Source organism: Gallinula chloropus (assembly GCF_964237585.1).
Source record: "Gallinula chloropus genome assembly, chromosome: 4".
Lineage (NCBI taxonomy): Eukaryota > Metazoa > Chordata > Aves > Gruiformes > Rallidae > Gallinula > Gallinula chloropus.
In genome coordinates this window covers 27,751,977-27,772,831 of record NC_140088.1, presented here as the reverse complement: position 1 = coordinate 27,772,831, position 20,855 = coordinate 27,751,977, and the positions used below count along the sequence as shown (strand labels likewise).

At 39.6% G+C, this 20,855-nt stretch overlaps 1 protein-coding gene across 4 annotated transcripts in view; it reads left to right on the top strand.

Moving 5' to 3' along the window:
• DENND5A (DENN domain containing 5A) overlaps nt 1-12,456 on the top strand; it is a gene marked incomplete at its 5' end in the record, with an annotated part of 66,297 nt that extends 53,841 nt beyond the window's left edge. For all 4 annotated transcript variants that reach the window (XM_084263563.1, XM_084263562.1, XM_084263561.1 and 1 more), the window contains 9 exons: nt 47-175; nt 3,837-3,958; nt 5,877-6,022; nt 6,599-6,717; nt 7,884-8,065; nt 9,013-9,095; nt 10,235-10,358; nt 10,940-11,108; nt 11,829-12,456. In XM_084263563.1, the coding sequence (XP_084119689.1) occupies nt 47-175; nt 3,837-3,958; nt 5,877-6,022; nt 6,599-6,717; nt 7,884-8,065; nt 9,013-9,095; nt 10,235-10,358; nt 10,940-11,108; nt 11,829-12,012 (1,258 nt within the window). In that variant the 3' untranslated portion in view covers nt 12,013-12,456. The remainder of the gene's footprint in view (nt 1-46; nt 176-3,836; nt 3,959-5,876; nt 6,023-6,598; nt 6,718-7,883; nt 8,066-9,012; nt 9,096-10,234; nt 10,359-10,939; nt 11,109-11,828) is intronic.
• Between the last annotated feature and the right edge of the window lie 8,399 nt (nt 12,457-20,855).

Sequence of the window (20,855 nt, the reverse complement as noted above, 5' to 3'; positions counted from 1 at the left end):
TTGGAAAATACTGGTCAGTGTCCTTTTTTTTTTCCTTCTTTTCCAGGCATATCCAGAACATTAGTGAGATCAAAACAGATGTTGGCAAGGCTAGAGCCTGGGTTCGTCTCTCTATGGAAAAGAAATTGCTGTCTAGGCATCTGAAACAGCTACTTTCAGATCATGAACTCACAAAGTAAGATGTTTTATCTCGGGCAAAGTTTAAATAAATTAAATCTGTTTAGTTGTTTGTCTTCAAAAACTTAGAAGTGCCTGTTGTTTCCTCTGCTTAGCAGTGTGCAAAAGGAATAGAACAAAATAGCCTTCTAAGTGTCTGTGTGCCTGTGTAATAATTCCCATTTGGTAATTACGATTCTTCGGGTACAGAATCAGTTCTGTCAGTGTAGACTCTGAGGTGAAATCTTAAAAAATTCCAGCAGATTAAATGAAAAGCGATGTGAGGCCACATAGCACTACTTTTCTAAGTCAAGCTTTTTATCCTGGCCCTCTTTCTGTAACTGTGGGATATTTTTTTGCCTTGGGATTGTTTGTGTGTTTCGCAGAGCAAAGCACAGCTCAGGTCCTGGTTGCAATTCTGTCACGATATGAAGAGTGCAAAGGCACATCCAGATGTGCTTCAGTGGTTCTTGTTAGTGTGACCCAAAGTGATTGTTCCTTAGTTTCTCGTGTCTGTCTCCAAATCTGAGACATTCGTGTAACCCCCCTCAGTGCCTTGCAAATTTGTATAGATAAAATCAACTTCTGGTTTAAGAGAGCAGATGTGTGATGTACATGCAGTACCTTGCAGGTGACTAGGAAAGCTGTTGCAATCAGTTCTTGCGTCTCATTTTGGGGCAATAAACTCAAGATGAGATCTGGTAATCTTTTGAAGTCTTCTATCTAAATCCTTTGAGTGTGAATGGCCATGTTTCTAGATCAAACTGAAAGTATCTTAGCTCTGTTTGTCCTCTCCTACACAGTAAAAGTTTTGCATTTATAGTCTGCTTAAGAACATAAGGTAAATTGGTTTTGTGGTAGTCAAATGTCTGCTATTATGATGATTAATTTTTGTTTTTATTATTTCTGAACATTTCAAAACACACGACTTGCAGTTCCTTTTATATTAATTCATAAAAATAGCCCCATGTGAAAAGACCCAACCAGTATCAAAACACAATTTAGAGAGTGTTTGTATTATAGGAAAAATTGGGAGAAATATATGAAATGGGGGGGATGTGAGTAAAAACTGAAGACTTGAACCTGGAGAAAGTTCCAAATTCTTAAACTATGTCAAAAGTACTGTGTGTAGTGCTGCTTATAAGTACACATCTTGAAGGGCAAAAGGCGAAATGTGCAGCACAAGGAGCTGTCTCCATAACATTGTGGTGTCCAGAGCCCATGCACATTATCTTTGTAAATACAATTCTTTTGTAAATAGTTGCACAAATCAAAGTATACACTGTATTTAATAGTAATTGTTTTAGGAGTTAACGAGTTGATGTTTATGTAATATAACCTGTGCAGGGAAAAAAGGTATTGTTGATAGGGTTGGATATAATGATTACTCTGTGGAAATTAAAGGTTCTTTTGTATGGGCCCTAGTAATTGTTACTAGCTTAATCAAAGACTTCTCTCTGGAGTCAGCTTAACCTGTGCTTCCTTTCCTCTCCTTGTTGAACTCCAACTGCTAATTATTTGAGATTTGCCTTGTATTGGATTACATTGGACTTTCTGATGAAGCTGTGGCCTTCCAACAGCAAGGAAAAGCTGAAGGAATGAGTGAGGACAGCTAAGAAACCTACCTGTATTTCTAAATTAAGGTTAGGCCTCTCCAGTGAAGTTAGCAGTCCAGACCTGTTTAAATTTAGTAGTGTTTGTCCCATTCAGGACAGGTGCTGTGAGAGGACTTTCCACACACCACCACACTCCACATTCCCACCCCCAAAAGGAAGAAAAAAAACCCTAATTCTTTTAACCCTGTCCAGTGCAGTGTTCATCTATGAGATGGACTCTGATTCTCTAGAACAGAGTGAGACAGCAGCAAAAATGTTCAAAATCAAAGTTACAAGCAAAGGAGCAACTTGCAAAAAAATGTTGTGTGCAATCTTGCGTGCTTTGTGCAGCGTATTTAGATATCCTACCTGAAAGAAGGTGTTGTAGGCAGCATGGGTTTAAAGTGTGCTTTGTTGCTTCCGAGGAAGCAGTGCCAAGTTCAGCAAGGTACTAAAAGTAATTGTGCAAATTTGCTGTTTTACAGTTAACACGGTAGTGTGGTGTCCTTTTTTGAAGCAACTCTTAGGTATTTTCATTAACCCATTTTCTTCGTTTGGCATTTGCTAAAAAATGTAAGATAACTGAAACATGTTTGTTTTCTTTCTAGTCTGCAAAGGGACCAGAGTTAGGGAACAGAAGGAAATGACATAGCTTCACTCCCCTGAGAGCTTTATGTCCACAAGTAAACAGAGAAATCTTACGCTTTGAAAAGGCAGGACAGCACATTCCCTTGCAGACAGGCTGTCTAAACATGTGGTTCAGGTTGTTCAAATGAAACATGGACATGGTCACCCATGAGATCTTTGTGGGTTTGCTGTTCTTGTGGTTACAGGCAGATTATGTTGGTTTAAGGCACTTTCATTCCATTAACGTTTCCTGTCAAACTCTAGAGTTATGTTTGTTATGTAAGTGAGAATATGTGTGTATGTGTTAATCATCATTGATTTGTTTTGTAAATTTCTGGCTTGTGAGTCACTTGCTGATTTCTTTTGTAATTGATATCTGAAATTGAGGGGAATTGTCAGGATGCCCTCCTGGCAGGAACAGCCAATCTATGGCTGTGTCAGCGTTTCTAACATCTAATTCATGCATTCATGCTTTGAATATTCCCTGAGAGTCAGTTGGATTGTGATGCAGCTTGGCATGCTCTTTTTTTGATTATTCACCAACACTGGTATTATTTATTGGCTGCATAATTAACAAAAATAGTGGTAATTGGTATGTAAATCTGAGTATTTCCAGTCAAAATTTGCACTTGAAAAGGTTGAGGTTATAAATTTTTTTCAAGGTTTCTCTGTTGCAAGTCTTGCAGTGTTAAATTCTCTAATGTCTTTGCGTAATTTCAGTAAGTACATAAGATTGTTTCTGTTTACAGTGCATTGTTCTGCATAGGTGTTGGTATGTCCACTAATGAGAAGGTTTAAAACTGAAAAGAAGTTGTAGTTCTCTGCATTGTGTCAGTTGTAGCAAAGAGTTTGCAACCCAGTGAAAGGGAGCAGGACTTGAGGCCACCTTTGCATGCTTATGATTTTGGTTACATCAGAAACTGAATCTATTCCTTAGTTTAACATGTGGCTTGTTGTGGGTGCCTGGGTTATCACCTATAACCCAATACAAGCAGATTGACTGAGCATTTGCCCTAGTGTCTTTTGAAAACAGCTTTCTAACTGTCTTAGGTCATGTGGTGGAGGACTCTCCCGTGGCACTGTCTGCACTAAAGGAACTTACTGACACTCTTTTTACTTCAGTTCTGTCATCTTGCTTGACTAAAAAGTCAGAGATTTTTTCCCAAGAAAGTATGAAATTCCTTTTTCCATCCTTTTGGGTGGGAGAAAAGCCTTAGACCACCTTCCTTTCAAGGGATGGAAAATAGTGTGGAGTGTTGGATTGATGCACTTGAGACTTCAGACTTGCAGAATGTCAGCGTATCTTGGCACATTACATATTGTTAGCTCTACCAGTATTGCTTGTCATTTGTAATCGCTTGCACGTTCTTCATAGTTTGCCTAATAAATATGCTCAATAGGAAACATTTCACTGAAAGCATCTTGTTACTGTGACACATTATTTGTTTTGCTTTTCAGAAAACTCTACAAGCGTTACGCGTTCCTCCGCTGTGATGATGAGAAAGAACAATTCTTATATCATCTCCTGTCATTCAATGCTGTTGATTACTTTTGCTTTACCAATGTTTTCACAACAATCTGTAAGTATTTGCTTTCCCTGGAACTCTGATTCCTGGATTTGGTTGAATTCTTATCCAAAACTCTAAAGAGCTCTGAGCAATATGCCTTGACGTAGTTGTTCTGCTCTCTTCCTGATACCCATCGGTGTGTGTTGTCACTATTTCTGTTATCTTGTCTGGAGTACAGAGGTGTCTCTGTGTCACTGAAAGCTTTTGTTTCTAGCTTGGTAAAATACTCAGCTTTAATCCTTTTAGTTAGGAGAGAGTTCTCAACAGAAAACTTTATGGTGGGCTTGTTTGCATCATACGAAACAGGAACAGTATGGATTGTTCATAATCAAGGTAAGGAATTAAAAAGAAAGCAAAAACCCCCCAAACTTTCCCCTTTTCATGCTCAGCCTACTTGCCTGCATGTCTGTCTCCCAGTTTGGGATAACAGTGAAATACCTGTTGAGGACTGCATCAGAACTCTGCAGCACATTGAAATACCTTTTTCTTTTTTAAACTTTTTTTTTTTAAAGAAAAGATACCCTAGAGAAACTTGTAACCTGTTGCTGCTGATGCTTAAATTTGTTACAGAGTTCGCAGGCATTTGTGGGCCTGTTGCCACAGGACCTCACTAGTAAGGCAAAATAAGGAAAGATTTTAGCAAGGCTTATAAAATTGAGGGTGAGAGTATGTGGAGAGTACCCTCTGCCCCAATGGTAGGAGCTACCCTTGATTTTTACATTATGATCCATTTTATGTGTGAAAGACAAAGCAAGCAAACTTCTAAGCAGAAGAGGTTTTGGTCTTGTGGGCAAGTTCTGGACAACGCTGAAATCTGGTCTGCTGGATGCAGTTAAATTGTCGCTTATTTTAAGAACTGTCAGCACTGAAAATAAAAAGGGAAACATTTTAATTCATTCTTAAATGCTGTGAGCATCAAGCTTTTAAGAAAATCCAACCACCAAATGCTTTCTTGAGGGGACACATCAAGGGAAAAACGTATTAAATCCCTCAGCTGAAAAGCCCTTACTGTAATCCTTTTATGTGCTATAAGAGAAGGGCAGATTGCCAAGAAACACAAGGACCATTCAGAGAATTTGATTTTGTTATAAAAGTTTGGTTAATAGGGGGCTGTACGTGAGATACTAGGAGCGATTCAAGAGCACATGCATTTCCTCAGGAGCTCATGTTTCTCAAATCAGAGAGGGGGCTGTAACTCATCTGATACCATGTTGAATTAGTCCCTGATAAATTAAGGGACCAGAAAACGTCTGAGCATGTATGTGGTGTCAGAGGGGAAAAAAAGTTGTTCATCCTTCTTAAAATCAAGAAGTCTTAGTGTTGGCATAACTAAGAGCAACATGGTACGGAGAAACATGCAGTTTTATAATGTATTTTCACTGAGTTTGTTCAGCTACATTAATGAATGCTACTGCAAGCCAGCCCTGCAGACAAAGGCTTTGATTAGTGATTGGGAATTGCTGAGAGTCCAGCAGTGTGTATGTGTGCACACAGAAAAGCAGGCGGTTAGGAGCTGAGCATCGAAGTGCATGCCGAGCTGCACTGCAGTCCTGAACACATCAGTATTCTGTCTTTGCATCCTTGTCTTGAAGCAGGGAACAAGGAACCATCTTTATGACATGTTTTGAGGTTGGTAAATGAAAAATTATTATACCCATCTGAAAGCATTATTCCATCCATATTTTGTTTTTCACTTCACAGTGTTTTGCTAACAGCTCTGCTGCTTAATGACTGTTATATGTACATTTCCTGATTGTCAATCACTGCACAGTGTGGCAGTGTTAGCGTGATTAAATAGCAGCTCTGATAATGTTATTCGTGATACTGCAGTATTATTTTATGACTTACCTTTTCTCCCCTCTCATCATTAAAGAGGTTACATAATTATCCTTCTACGTTTCTGAAGTGTTATTTCTTCTTGTGTTTGCAGTGATACCATACCATATATTGATTGTTCCTAGCAAGAAACTTGGTGGCTCGATGTTTACAGCCAATCCTTGGATCTGTATCTCAGGAGAACTGGGTGAAACAGGAGTCCTGCAGGTTCCCAGGAATATATTAGAAATGACTTTTGAGGTTTGTATTGCTTGATTTAAAAAAAAAAACAACCCAACAACCAAACAAACAACTTCTGGATGTTCTGCTGCTTCAGTTTTTTAAAATCTCCTCTTGCTGTACCATCTTGCCATACATTTCACATCTTTAGTCTGGGCAGTTAGTTGCAAATACTTCCTGTGCCTGTACAAATCAAATCTATATTTAATGACATGCAGGGTGAAATGACTGACAAGGTTGTCCAAGGATGGACAGACTGTCTTTGTATTATGACTTTGTGATGTAATGGTGGGAGGTGTCGTATCCTTTTCTGTTGCAGGGGATGCCGTGTGTGTATGAGTAAGGTAAAATTTAATTGAACAATCTAGTTCAACTTCTGTTTTTCTCTGCTGATCAAAGTAGTATTTCACAAAATAAAGCAAACATACAAAACCAAATAAAGGAACCTACCCCTAAAAAGCCCGGAATTTATCATGCAGTCAGAGAAGGTGAACCACACTTCTGATTTCTTGTCTGAGCATGTTCTCTGCTGATTTACTTCTCTGACATGCTGCTCTCTTTCAGTTTACTCTGACAAACTCTTTGTTTAATTTGCAGTGCCAGAACCTGGGAAAACTGACCACAGTGCAAATAGGACATGATAATTCAGGGCTGTATGCCAAGTGGCTAGTGGAATATGTTATGGTCAGAAATGAAATAACAGGGCATACTTACAAGTAAGTATCATCCTGACTTTTCACATTGGGTAAGTAGAATTTCTGCAGGTAGATGACACAGTAGGGCTTGTTTGATTAGAAAGGTCTTATCTACTGGAACTGTCTACAGTTGCTGCTACCTGAAGACATAGAAAGGTCATTTGGCTTCTGGCATTAAACAAGTCATGATTCTTACAGAATTAAACACAGTTTGCAGATGGTCGTGTCTAGCCTCAAAACATTGGTGAAGAAGATGAGTTGTCTGTTGCATGTCTTAGAAATAATCTACCTTGAGCCCAAGGAAGAAATAGCAAGTTAGAGCATAGTGCTTACCAGATATGGGTGGTATTTTATATTAAGGCTGAGTGCTCAGGGTGTTATAGAAAGGCCTTTGGACACAAACTGGAACACGAGGACTTTAGTATTAGAAACCTGTGTTTACATAGAGAAAGTAAAGGAATGAGATCTTGAATTACACTTCTGTTAGGTACAGTGTAGTTTGATGCTCTGTCCTTTATTTGGAGAAACTGTCAGGCTCTTGTTGATGACAAATTGGCAGGTGAGTCCACTCACTTCTCCATGCCAATTTGTTTGTAGCTAAATGAAGATACAAGATTCTATTTTTGGATGCAGGTCATTTTTCTGATTAAGCTGATTAAACTGACATCAGCATTGGTTCACAGAAAGTGATAATGAGCAAGTGAGCACATGTGTTTTCTAGTGTCTGATTTAATATCACAATTGCAATAGGTGTACTGGTGTTTTGGCAATTAACTGTATGTTTGGGTTGGGTTTTTTTGTGACTGGCCTGCTATGTAGCATGTTCATTGAAAGCATAGGTGTATTTCATCACCCATCTATAATGTGTAGTGGGTTGTCTTCTACCTCTCTTTAAGTCCACAGCCCTCAAATCATTTGCCACATACAGGACAGAACAAAATCTGCCACTGTTGGCTTTGCAAATCGCCTAGTGCAAGATTTAGTACGAACTTGGAACGGAAAGCTGTTTTACTTTTGCTCCCTCTACTGGCAAAAGCTAAAATCAAAGACTGTTTCTTGCTAGATGCATGAAGTATTTCTAATAGCTATACTAGCAGAATTTGGGGTTTATGCAACTGCAGTTGAAAGTCTTTGGAACTGAATTAGGGTTGAAGAAGTTGGTCCAAATATCGCCTTTGTGTTTGTAGATTTCCCTGTGGAAGGTGGCTTGGAAAGGGAATGGATGATGGCAGCTTAGAGAGAATCCTGGTGGGAGAGTTGCTGACTTCCCACACCGAGGTCGATGAGCGGCAGTGCCGAACTCCTCCTTTGCAGCAGTCGCCAAGTATGATCAGAAGATTTGTCACTATATCGCCAAACAACAAGCCAAGTGAGTAGTGGGGGTCTGTTGTCTTGTACTGCTCTTTGCATTGTTCCCTGGGGGGAGCTGCTGCAAACAGAACTGTAGGGTTTCTTGTGTCTCAGAACTGCAGCTGGGAAAGGACCAGTGAAACTCACTTAGCCCAACCTCCTGCTCGAAGTCCAGCTATATCTTCCAAGGCACAATCCTGAGCACCCTGTTCTATCTACCTACTCCAGTTTTTTAAAGTTTCCAAGGGTGGAAGGAAGATGTTTGTGAACTCCCAGTCCAGTGCTTAGCTGCCCTAACCATGTTTTCTGCATTCTTGTCCTTGTTCATCTGTGGAATGAATGCTATGGAGGAAGGTAGAAATTTGCTGTCCTGTACTTATCTACCTTTAATGGATTAAAAAGCTTTTTAGTGATTTCTATTCATGGACTTCAGTTTTCTATTGAGATTGGAAGGGTAGAAGTATGTGATCTTTGACATCCCTTTCAATCCAAACCGTTCTGTGATTTATTCTGGGATTGTCTTATTCCTGATAAATCAGGTGGTTACTTTGGTCCCAGGCATCCTTGGGTTTACAGTGAAACCATCACAGGAAGTATTTCCAGGATGCCTGGGTTTGGTTGTCCAAATCAAAGCCAATCTCTTTTTCTTCACTTTGGGACCTGGTCTTAAAATGCACATAACTTGTATAAAGCCTTTCCACCTGTTGTGTTGAAACACCACCGCGTTAATTTCGATATAAACCCAAACCATCTCCATTTCTACCTCATCCACAGTAAATAAAAATAGAATTGGATTTCTGTTTCCCACAGTCCATCACCTTTTCGCTAATGGTATAGGTTATACTAGTTTATGCTCTGGTTTTATTATTTTTAATTTTTTATTTTGTGGTGTGCCTTATTCCTCCTGTATGGGAACAATTTCTAAAGCTATTACAGAGTGAGTGGATGTATTTTTCTGTTTTGCAGAGTTAAATACAGGTCAAATACAAGAAGCTATTGGTGAAGCTGTCAATGGTATTGTCAAGCATTTCCACAAGCCAGAAAAGGAGGTGAGGAGTTGTGTTGTCTGTGTAGTGGCACTCCTCTCTAAAACATTTTATTAGCAAGCATTGCAGAGTACATAACAAAAATAATAATTGAATGCGTGGCCATCTCTCTGAAAATTCTGAAGTGGAGCAAAAACAAGATACTAAGACTACACTGCTGGAATACCTCTGTCAGGAGTATTGCCTCCTGTTTAGTTTGTTCTGGATTAACTGGCCTTTTGCATGTACATTGAGTACTAGGTAGGGGGGTTCAAATGCCCATTTCATATTATCTTTGCTACTGAAAACATAAAAACCCATGGGCCACTTAAAAAAACCCAACAAATAAACAAAAACCCTGCCAAAAAAAAAAAAAAGAAACAGAAGACCACATGCCACCCCCAACTGGCTGCAAGTGAAGCAGAAGTGCTCTCAAAGACTCTGGTACACTCCTGTGTTGTACAGGTAATCATCTGAACCAACACAGCGCTTACTTCCTGAAACAGACTTAAGCAGCTTGCCTCTCTCAATGCTCTGCAGCCAGCCCTCGTGAGCTGGGTTGGTGCAGAGCAGTGATGGGCCCTGTATGGGTGTCTCTTGAAGGTCATTAATCTTTTACAAATAGTTCCTTGCATTCCTTTCACACATATCTTTTCTAAGTTCAGTATAGTGTGGCAAGGTCAGTATAGTTCTGGTTGATGGTCACATTTACGTGTTTGTCTCAAGTGGTCATGTGCTGTTTTTGCAAAATAGAATTTACCATCATATTCTAAAGAGGATTTTTTTTTCCTGAGGCTTAAAAGTTGCATTAAATGTTGTGTCTGTTCATAAGCAGACACAACATGACACTGAGATGCTGGCTACAATGAACCTATGATGTTTATTACTTAGTAAAAGAGGAAAATAGTTTCTTAGTTTTCTGTACAGAGGTGGTTATTGTAAGATGTGATTATGTTCTTTATCTTGGGCTTTTTGTGGCTTCATTTGATGCTGACAACACCCTTTGACTGTTCCTCAGCCTCATTCTTCAAGAGATTGACAGTAGACTGTAGCTTTTATTTATGTAAAGACTGGTTTCAGTAATAGATGCATGAGACACTTTTGTGTCCCAGGTTTCCAAACTGAGATGATAAGCGTGTGTGCTTTCTGTGTGTGCTTGGCAGAGAGGCAGTCTGACACTGTTGCTGTGTGGAGAAAGTGGACTTGTTTCAGCTCTTGAGCAAGTGTTTCAGCATGGTTTTAAATCACCGAGGCTCTTCAAAAACGTCTTTATTTGGGACTTTTTAGGTAAGTGGGAGGAAGACAAATCAGAACCTGTGCATGTCTTTTGAAATGTGTCCTTCTATTTGCCCTATCATTGCCACTGTGTTTCAGCTGGTGTGAAAAGCATACTTCTTGAAGGCATCTCAGCAGTGCCTCTTTGTATCATCATTTAACTGTAGCATCTCCAGATTCAGTTGATACTAGAACCTCTTTAGCACTGTTCATAGGGAAGGAAATGGAATCCCAGTTTTAGTCCTAGGTTCCCCACGGGTGAATCAAACAGAAAAACCCCAATGCCTAGACATGATCATTCAGGAAGCTAATGGATGAGCTTTAGATCTAGGCCTTCCAACCTTAACACAGTCGCCTCCATAATGCAAAGGTTTGTGCTGATTTGCCAGCAGTCCGGTACAGGCATCAGATAGCCTTGTGGGTTTGTAAGCATCCTTATGGAGAAAGCATCATACTGAGGTGATATTAAATCTAATCATCTAAATGTGAAGGTCATAGTGCCTAATTATTTTATTCCAGTAATTATATTTCAGAAATTTTAGGACTGCTGTGTGTGCTAATGAAACTTCATTATCTCCCATCATTCTTTTAAGAAAAAGCACAAACGTACTATGAGACCCTTGAGCAGAATGAAATGGTCCCAGAAGAGAACTGGCAGACAAGGGCCAGGAATTTCTGTCGTTTTATCACAGCCATCAACAACACCCCTAGAAACATTGGGAAGGATGGCAAGTTTCAGATGCTGGTGTGTCTTGGAGCCAGGTATAAAGAAATGTCATTATTATTTATTTATTTTATCATTATTATTGTTATTTTGCTAAAGGTAAAAAGTATGTTGGATATTAGTAAGATAAAGCCACACAACGCCTGGGTGGACTATTACTGATACAGTGGCTTAATGTGTGTAAAGAAGGAAGTGAACTGTGCCCTGGCTGAGTTCTTAGGCATGTGAAGTGTGGGAAACCTGAGATACAAAACAGTATCCTAAAGAACTGAACAGCTGAATCAAGAGAGAAAGGTAGTAGGCTGGTGTGACTAGCCTTTCTCTCAAGTAGAGTCAGCAAAGTTGGAAGATAGAAAACCATCCATTAATGAAGCCTCTCCAGTTAATGGCTGGGTGAATTCCCATCCTCCACATACTCATTGTAGGAGAAGGGTAGGAGGGAAGCTGTGACCATCTAGACATCTCTTGACACAAAGGTGATGGAGCTGGATGGTGACTTTGGGCCTGTTTGGGACTTCTAGGCTTCCTGGGAACCTTGTGTTTGATGTAAGGGGTGGAAAGTCTAGAAGTGTGTGTTTTATGGATAGTCCCTACATAAACAAGGTCCCGAGACTGTTACTCCCCCTTCCCTAGGTTACAAAAATATGTGGAGAAGGTAGTAGGTCTGTTCAGAAGACAAAGAACAAAAATCATGCTGGTGAAAATGAGAAATTAACTTGACTTTATTTTTACTTCCAAATTGCAAACTGCCATGTCAGAGACCACCTTTTGCATCACTGGATCGCACTTCTTGCAGACTGCCCGATCACAGCACAGATGTATGAAGACATAGCACTGATTAAGGACCATACTCTTGTGAATTCTTTGATTCGAGTGCTGCAGACCTTGCAGGAGTTCAACATTACGCTGGAGGCTTCTCTTGTCAAAGGAATCGATATTTGACCTCTTGTCCCACAGAAAAAACTGTCTTAAAAAAAAAAAAAAAGAAAAAAAGAAAAGAAAAAGCAACAAGGAGTGAATCTCATTAGTATGCAAAGTTCTGTCTGCCAGTACATTGTATCGGGAACTTGGTCGTGGCCCTAAAATGCAACCTTGACTTTTCTTGAAGGGAACTCCAAAAATAGTACAGGCAAATGGATAGAAGCTGTAAACTCAATGTAAAAAAGAGGATTTTGGTATAAATCTATTTTAGAGTTTATTTGCTGATTTGCTTTTTACACACTTTCATGTGAAAGAGATAGAGATGAGTATTGTGCAGCTTATTTTAAAGCTGCAGTATTTCCTTGCCATAGAAAATGTGCAGTGAGCCTTTCAGCATTCTGTGAAGTTGCCTCCAGATATGCTGTATGTCATAGACCCCAATGTATACACCCCATTTCTGCTGAGAAGGTCATTCTATAGTTTTTAAACTAATATTTTATATATTAACATTATTACCAATGTTTGATTTTTAACGTATCTGGTCATGTTCTGCTGCAAGGGAACTACAAATCCAGTGTGTGCTTTTTTTAATAGCTCCAAAGCAGTGATTTGTCAACAAATCATGTTTTCCTTTATTTTGTTGTCAGTATTATTTTTAGTGAAATCCAGGAGACTGAACCATGAAATGTGCAGAGATCAAAGTAATATTTTTCATATTGGTACGTAATTGCACAGAAGAAATTAAGTGTGTTTTTTAACTGATGTTTTTATTTATTTAACCTATCATTGTGTTTTGTAAGTTTGTCTTTTAAAAAAATAATCTATGATACAACTGGCTATATTATGTTGCAATTCAGAATTCACAATGCAGCCCACTTAAATGAGAAACCTGGAATAATTGTTCCTAACAGAAAAATGTTTCCACTTGAACTAGCCTTTTGAAGTTTGGTATATGGTTGCTGCTGGTAATTCTCTTAACTTCTAATAAAGATGGACACGAGTTCTCCAAAAGCCAGATGACTGAAGATGTTTATGCCCCCATAAAATAGTAGCCATATACCTTACTAACACATCATCAGGATTTTAATTTTTTTTCTGAAAACACAATCATAAGCTTGCTTTCTTTTGCTTTTGAATTAATATGTCTTGGCTCCTGTTGTCACAGTCTGCTTCATCTGGGATGCTTTTACTTTTAGCAGAGAAAGCTTTAGTCCACATCTACAGTAAAACACAAACATTTGGAAAGCTTAATTTATTGGAGATCTGGAACTTGGCACATGCCGAAAGGCATCTCTGTTCATTTAAATCCTCTGATAAAAATCTCTTTGAAATGAATATGTGACTGAAGAACAGACTGATTTATCAGATTCACAAATTACTGTACAGAAATTCAGGACTATATATTTAAGAGGTCTCCACTGTATAAACTTATCTCAGTATTGTCTCTTTTGAGAAGCAAAGTCCATGTTTTTTCAGTTCGTACAATATTGTAGCACCTTTTCTTTACCATCACCTTAGTCACGTTTTGTGATAGTTTTATTTGCATAATTTATACGTATAGCACATGTATTAATTTTTTGAGTATTTTTACTTTTGTCCTATTTATTTCATTATTAAACTGAGAAGTTCCTTTGTCACTACTTACCAGAGCAAGATTCTTCTTTGATTTCACAGTAGCACTAGGAAGATGCAAGGGCAATGTCCAAGCCACTCCTCATGCTGGGTGGGTATGAATTCTTCCAGTCTGGAGCCTGCAGGAGCATTTCACAGCAGCGTTTTGTGTGTGCAGATTTGGTTTTGTTGTTGCTTGGGGGGTTTTTTTCACCCTCTTTGGAAGGAAAAAAAAACACAGTTGTACTTTATTCTAAAGAATGTCATGTATTCAACTTAATATGTTGGGTTAATCTTTATATGCTTGCCCCAGATTGCTTGTTTACTAAAAGAAAAAAAATTTACAGTGCTTTCAGTTCTATTTACAATGGCTTTATGAGCCTTGTGTATTTCATGGGGAAGATGTCTACAAAAGCAAGGAAGGTTGGATTAATTATTTTGACCATAAATGATTAATTGATCCTGTTAAAACCATATCTTTTACAGTATTAAGTATGGATTAATTTTATTTACTTTATTTTCACGGAACGACCCTTGCGATAGACCCTGCTTCTCTCACGGGGGACTATGCATAATCCCATTAAGATTCCAAGTGGTTTTTGGTAAGGACTTCTGAGTCTGGAAGGTGTTGCTCCACCAAAAAGCAGTGGAAGGTTCTGAAATGCAGCAGAAAAAAACAAATTAAAAAAAAAATAATCTGGGGGTTTGTTGTATCCAGGGACTGCCAAGGAAGACTGAGATGTTAAATATAGCTCTGTGGTAGCCTGTGCTAGGGTTTTGGGTAGAGATTTGGCTGGCATATCTAAGAACACTGCAGTCTGTAGTAGCAGCCATAATCCCTACCACTCTGTAGTATTTACCACAAACCAGCCTACGTCTTTCATTAAGGTAGGATCTGTCCCACAGGGTAACATTATGATCCAGCATTTGCTCCTTCCATGCTGAAATGAGTGACTCTCTGTAAAAAACAAATGGTGTACTTGGCATATCTTTTACTCTTTAGCTAGAGTGTTGTGAAATCCATCCCCTCTTAAAAACTTGCACTTTTTGTTCAGAAATGAGCTATAGAATAATGCAACTGTAATCTTTTTTCCTGTTACTTCTCTAAAATAGCAGAGCGGGTTTGGTAAGCGCAGGTTAAAGTGGCTGTACTGCTTCGTTGGCGGGGTTTTTTCCTGACAGTCAGTGGGAAAAGATCATGGCTTTTTAACAGCAGACATGCATTCTGTAGAAAGAAATATAATGATAAAAAATAGTTCATAATGCAGTAAATATATAGTGCTAAATTGGCCAAACATGTTTACAGGCTGATACCTGATTTGAGGAAAAAAACAGGCTATCACCTATCGGTTACTTATGCTTCTTTGATTAATGCCATCAGAGTTGATACAATGATACTTTATACAAAAAGAAAATGCAAATTAATAAAGACTTGTTTTAAATGTAATGAAATACTATAATTATAAGTTTATACAAAAAAATAGCCTTTACCTGCCATAAACTTACCCATCTGACATTCTGTAGCTGCAAACATAAATGAACTGAAGACTATTACACTTTTTTCCATTGTGAAAAGTATTTTTCAAATTGTTTAAATGGGACCTACTTGAGGGATGATCCATATTTTTGATGTGTTTTGGATTCGTGAATATGTTAAGGTTTCTGCCATGAAACTATTCAGAGTTAACTTTTTCTGTATACTGTCAAATGATTTTTGTCCATAGTGCAACATACTATAGGATACTTGAAAATACTTGAAGATATTGTACACGTACTTCACATCTTTGTAGCTCTTTATTTTATACCTAGAGATTGGCTGTTAAACGAAGATAAAGCATCAATACCTTATAAACTATATATTTTACTACGTGGGGAAATCACTGGCTTGTGTTTTTTAAGGGCGGGTGTTGAAGTTTACATTATAATGACAAAAACCAGGTACTGTTTTCCTTTTTTATTTTTCCTGTGACATTTCAATCCATTGGACATTAAATGTGAATTGGATATACAGAACAGTTTTAGAGGTGTAGCTCATTTGCTGAATTGCAATAAAATTTGTTTTCTAACATGAGAAAGATCATTAATGTGCTATTTTCAAAAGCCTCATAATCTGGCTAATCGTCTCCTCTTCTTTTGCTGTCTGCAGGTACGTACATAGGGCATTTTAGTGCCTGATTTCAGATGTTTCTGTATCTGATCTGTTCAACTTCCTCCCCTCCCAGCACCAGTATAACCTCCTTGTAAGCAGTTCTTGTTGGTCAGGCTGCCGTCAGTGATCAGGGAATGGGGAGAACGGGAAGGCAAAGGGACTAATGCAGATCTTGGAAGGTGTCTGTGAGTACATACATACACACACATACTGCCATTTATATTAGGATTTTTTTATGCCTTAGAAAAAACTTCTGATTCCAATAATGGAATTTGGTGGAGGTCTCCAAATTTTATGTTCTGAAAAATACAGTTTGTCACCCCTGTGTACCCTGTATACTCAGCCTTTCTTTTCACGTGGGAATATCCATATGGAAAAGCAGGAGTTGTTGGAAAAGTAACTGACTAATACTTTAAATGTAAGATTAAGGTAGGAAATAGCACTGTCCTCCATCTCTGAGACTGATGTCTGAGACACACATGCTTGCCCAAGCATTATTGCCTAGATTGCCTGTTTCCTATTTTTTCTTTTTTTTTTAGCCCCATCTTTGCCCAGGGCAAGGTCGAACTTCACAGACAGTCCTGGAAGAGGAATCATTGGGTGGAGGGGTTGTACTGTCACAGAGGCAAAAGTATGTTTCCTTCCCTCTCCGTTCAGCTTTTGAATGATCATAAGTACGTACCCATGTAGCAGAGCTCTGTATATTGGCTTGTGTGAGAAGCCAGGAGACCCAAGTCAGTTTTATTCACTTGCGTGTCCTGCTTCACCCAGAATGCACTCTCCAGGACAGCCTTGCTTGAGTGGGAGGGTTGGACAAGATGACCTCCAAAGGTCCCTTCCAACCTCAGTTGCTCCTATTCCGCAGTTCCTCCCCATGTACAATGACAGGAATAGGTAAGAAGGATGATGCCACTTCCCCTGTGTGGTATGGTTTCTGCCATTCCTTAGTAGCCCAATGCCTGCAAAAAAGAGCCCGTCCTTCAGGTGAGCTGTTTTCCTGTGGTTTAGGAAGCTGCCGACTCTTTTCAGCTACAGTCAGAGAAAGTTCATTATTCCTCTGACCTGCATCTTAGCACTGGCTGACTTAGGCTTTGTCAGATTTCTGTTGTGAACCTGACAAATACAGAATGTAATCTTCTATTTTTTTTACTTTTATCAGCCTCAGAAGAGTGGTTCAAGTTAGGGCTACTCTGACGTTGGTGGGTTTTATTTTCCGTCAAGCTGTATGAGGTCATCACTGGCCATTTTATGTCATCACTGGCCATTTTATGTCATCAGGGAAAATGCAGAAGGGAAGGAGTTAGATCATTATTGGGGGGTATCTTGGCTTCCTTCACACCTCTGTCTTCCCCCCCCTCCCCTGCTCTCTGATGGAGGCCTTTTGGTTGGTTTTTTTTTTTTTAGCAAAGAAAAATAAAATGTGTTCAAGATCTCTGTGGGAAGCACATCACCCTTCCTGAACTGACAGTGATTTTGCACTACTGCTCACTGGTGGTGTCATCCTGTGGGTTCACTGGGAGCGGTGCTGAGAGGGTGAACGCACCCTGCCCCGTGCGCTGATGAGGTGGTGCTGGTGACCTGAGGCGTGGATGAGTTTGTGGGCATGTGGTGGTGAATTCAGTACCTGCTGCCAGGTGAGGTGTGGTTATGTGCGATGCCATCCTGCCTCTCTTGGAAACTTAAGGCTGTCTCAGTTCCTTAGGCTTATTAGACCTGCTGCGTCAAATTCCTCTGCAGGGCAGCATGAGGATGGATGTGGAGCAGGCCTGGATGAAGCTGTGGGGTAAGCATGGCTTCAGAAATGCATCCATTTCACCATGGGTGCCCTTGAGTCTTTCAGACTTCCTGCAAGGGGCAGGAACAAAAACCAAGGGCCTTGGTGAGCAACGTGTGTTGTGCAACTGCTGGGCTCACAGCACTTTTCCAAATGTCAAGTCTGAGCATCACCTTCTGTAAAGCCACCTCATTACTGTCTGTTGGGGACGAGAGTGCGAGTGAGTGATTGTTGGCAAACTGGCCCAAACATGTGGGGCTAGAAACCCGCTTGTGTTATGATTTGTTGTAGTGATGACTTGGAACAACCTTACGCAGTATAAATGTCAGAGCTGTACCAAGCAGGTCTTTGTCTAAAAGTGATTTCACACAGAAAAAAGTTGTCTGTTTTCCCTATTAACTCCAAGATGTGTATTCATAGAACATGCCATGTTCAGTCCTGAATAAACAGAACCTGCTCTCCAGTGACAGTGGCATTTTCCAATACAGATCTTAACAACACTTAAAATATTGCTGATGAATATGATACTTATTTCAGGGAAATTCTTCTACCACTTGCACAAAAAGACTTAGACAAGGAGTATAAATTACATGAGAAGGTCTCTTAGACTCCCTGTGACCAGAGGCCCCCCAGATTTCCACATTGTTTGAGATGAGCCGTGTGTAGGTCCTGAGCTCAGTGAAAGCTGCCATTAAATTGCAAAAATGAATGCTGATAACTGAAGATGTGTTATTTTATGTGGAACTGAACAGCCTGTTTGGTGGCTTGGAAAACCCCTGGGTACTGAGATGGAAAGTGCTGTGTGCCAACATTTGAGTGATTAATTTCAAAGAACAACAACTGTTAAAACAGAGATGAGTAAGAGTTGAACCTACAGCTCTGAGACATTGTGTGTATGAAAAGTTTGGGAATAACGAAATACTTGAAAGTATTTCCTCACTTGTCTGCCTGTCCTTTTTTCATTCTGACAACTGGGGGAGCAGAAGGAGATGTTTTCAGCTTCTGTCACAAGCGCTCGTTACACTTGCTCAGTCATGTTAAATTCTGGGTCAGTATGCACTGCTGCTCAGCCCAGCTGACCCACTGCTTCTCCCAGTGGTAAAGTGCAAATGAAATGGCAGTTTAGGTGTCTTCAAATAACTTTGCTTGTTACTAAATAATAAAATTTAGCAAGGGCTATAAATCATAAAGCCCCAAATTTTCAAACAAAAATATGGGACTTGGGAGGTCAGGTGCAGAATTTCTGGAGTGGTTTGTACATCCAGCTGCTCTGTGACAGTTTAATCTCTATCTCTCCATGTGGAGCAACTTGGAGGTCGGGGGATTTGGGGATCTTGTCTGTATGGAAGGGATCGTTTGGAGCAGCGGACAGTGTTTGTAGTAGTGTTGTGCTCCTGGTGGTCCAAAGAGATCTGACAGTGGCAGTGGGAAGAAGTTTGAGGTTTTGCATGATTATATGGTGGCAACACACGTTGGTACAATTGGAGGAAGCAGACACGTTCGCTGCTGTGAAAGCTTTTGCCAAACATAACCAGCCAAACCTCTTTCCCCAAGGCCTCTGACCTGTGACTAAATGGGACTCTGGTCCATACAACACAGAGAAAATGTGGTTCAAGGATAAAACACGGATAAAATTGTCTAAATTTAGATAAAATCTAAATCTAGATGAGCAGAAACTTTGCTCTTGGTTTTAGGATCAGCATGCATAATGTATGAAAGCATCCTGTTTGCTTACACTTCTTACAGGTAACTACCAGCAGCTATTTTCCTCCCTAAAACTTTTTAATTCAATTGCTAAAGAAGCCCTAAACAGTGCTATTTGTGGTCTCTCTTTCTGTTAAACTGCGCCTGTATATTCATTTTTCTTTTGTCATACTTCACTTAATGCTGAAGTTAAGCCTTAAGAATTTTTCTAACTTCTCTCTCCCAGAGGTACCTAATATGGTCATCTGTCACTTTGACTCTAGCGTATAGTAGAAGGCTCCAGAGAGATGTCTGAGTTGAAGTCTGAGCTTCTCTCTGGTTTGTGTCTTTAAAAAGATATTTTAATGGAAATTCTTCATCATAAACAAATTAATATTTTATGTGAAATAATAGCTAGGATCCTTCAGAAAGCATGCTGAGATTTATGTATAAGAAATTATTTAATTAACTGAGATAAACTTACTATTGTGCCTGTTTGTTTTCAAAGCTGCATTGAGATCTTTTGATCTAACCTAGGCATTCACAAATATTTATGTGTCACTTTATTTTTTAGTTTACAGAAGTAAAAAAGATGTTTTGCTTTTACTGTGTCTCAGAAAGCTTTAGTTGTTTGGGTACACAGCTCTTCTCTGCCTCTTACTGTGTGTGGGGTTTTTTTCTGTTACGCTCTTCAAATGTAGGCTTTGTCTTTTGTCAGATCTTGTGCCGAATTTTAATTAATATTTGTCAAGATCACTGAGGAACCTTGACTGGAAAGGGCCTGAAATATGCAACAGCTTTTCTATAAGGTAGCTTATGTTCAGATGCCTCAATGGAAGATGATTTCGCTGTGCGTTTGGGAGAACAGTTTGTAGAGACGCCTTGATGGATATCCCCGGATGAGAGGTGGGTGGATGTGCAAATTCCCATTGTAAGTATGAATGTTTATTGGAAACTGTTGGGAAAGTCTTCATTTATTTATTGCTTTCTGTTGTGGGGGGAGCTTGGGGTATGGTGTGGGTCTGGAGAATCCTCTGAGTGTTTAATGAGCGGCTCTGTGCATTTCTAGATGAGTGTGACTAAGACTGAAACCATCCAGGAGATACAATAGGTTGCTTCTCTTTGGATTTTAAAAGAGAATAACTTTGATCATTTCAAAAGCAATGAAGCCTGATGCTCCAGTGAGAAAGGAAAGTGGTAATTTATAGCTACCATTAAGGAAACAAAGACAAAGACTGAGGGAAGTTTCACTCCGAAGATTTACTAATGTGTATAAACCACCCTTACAGCCAGAAATAGCTCAGTATTTCTCACAGAACAAAAGAGAAAAGGCAGCAAAATGGGGATGGGAGAGAGGGGTGGAAAAGAATACTGCCTGCTTTTGCGTGGGCCATGAAAGGTCAAACTACATTTAGAAAGTTATAATTTCAGAGAATAATGGATAGACCACATTTACCTGCCAAAGGAGAGACTGCTGTGAAAAAAACCCTGGCTGGGAAAGGAGGTGGGATGGGGCTGATGGTGGTGGTGTAGGGACTTCACACACTGCAGTGGGGCCTAACTGCGGTAAGGCTGTATTTTCCACGAAGCGTGAGCAAGGCTGGAGCGAGCCGTGTGGATACGGGTTGTCTGTGACAGGATGCGGTC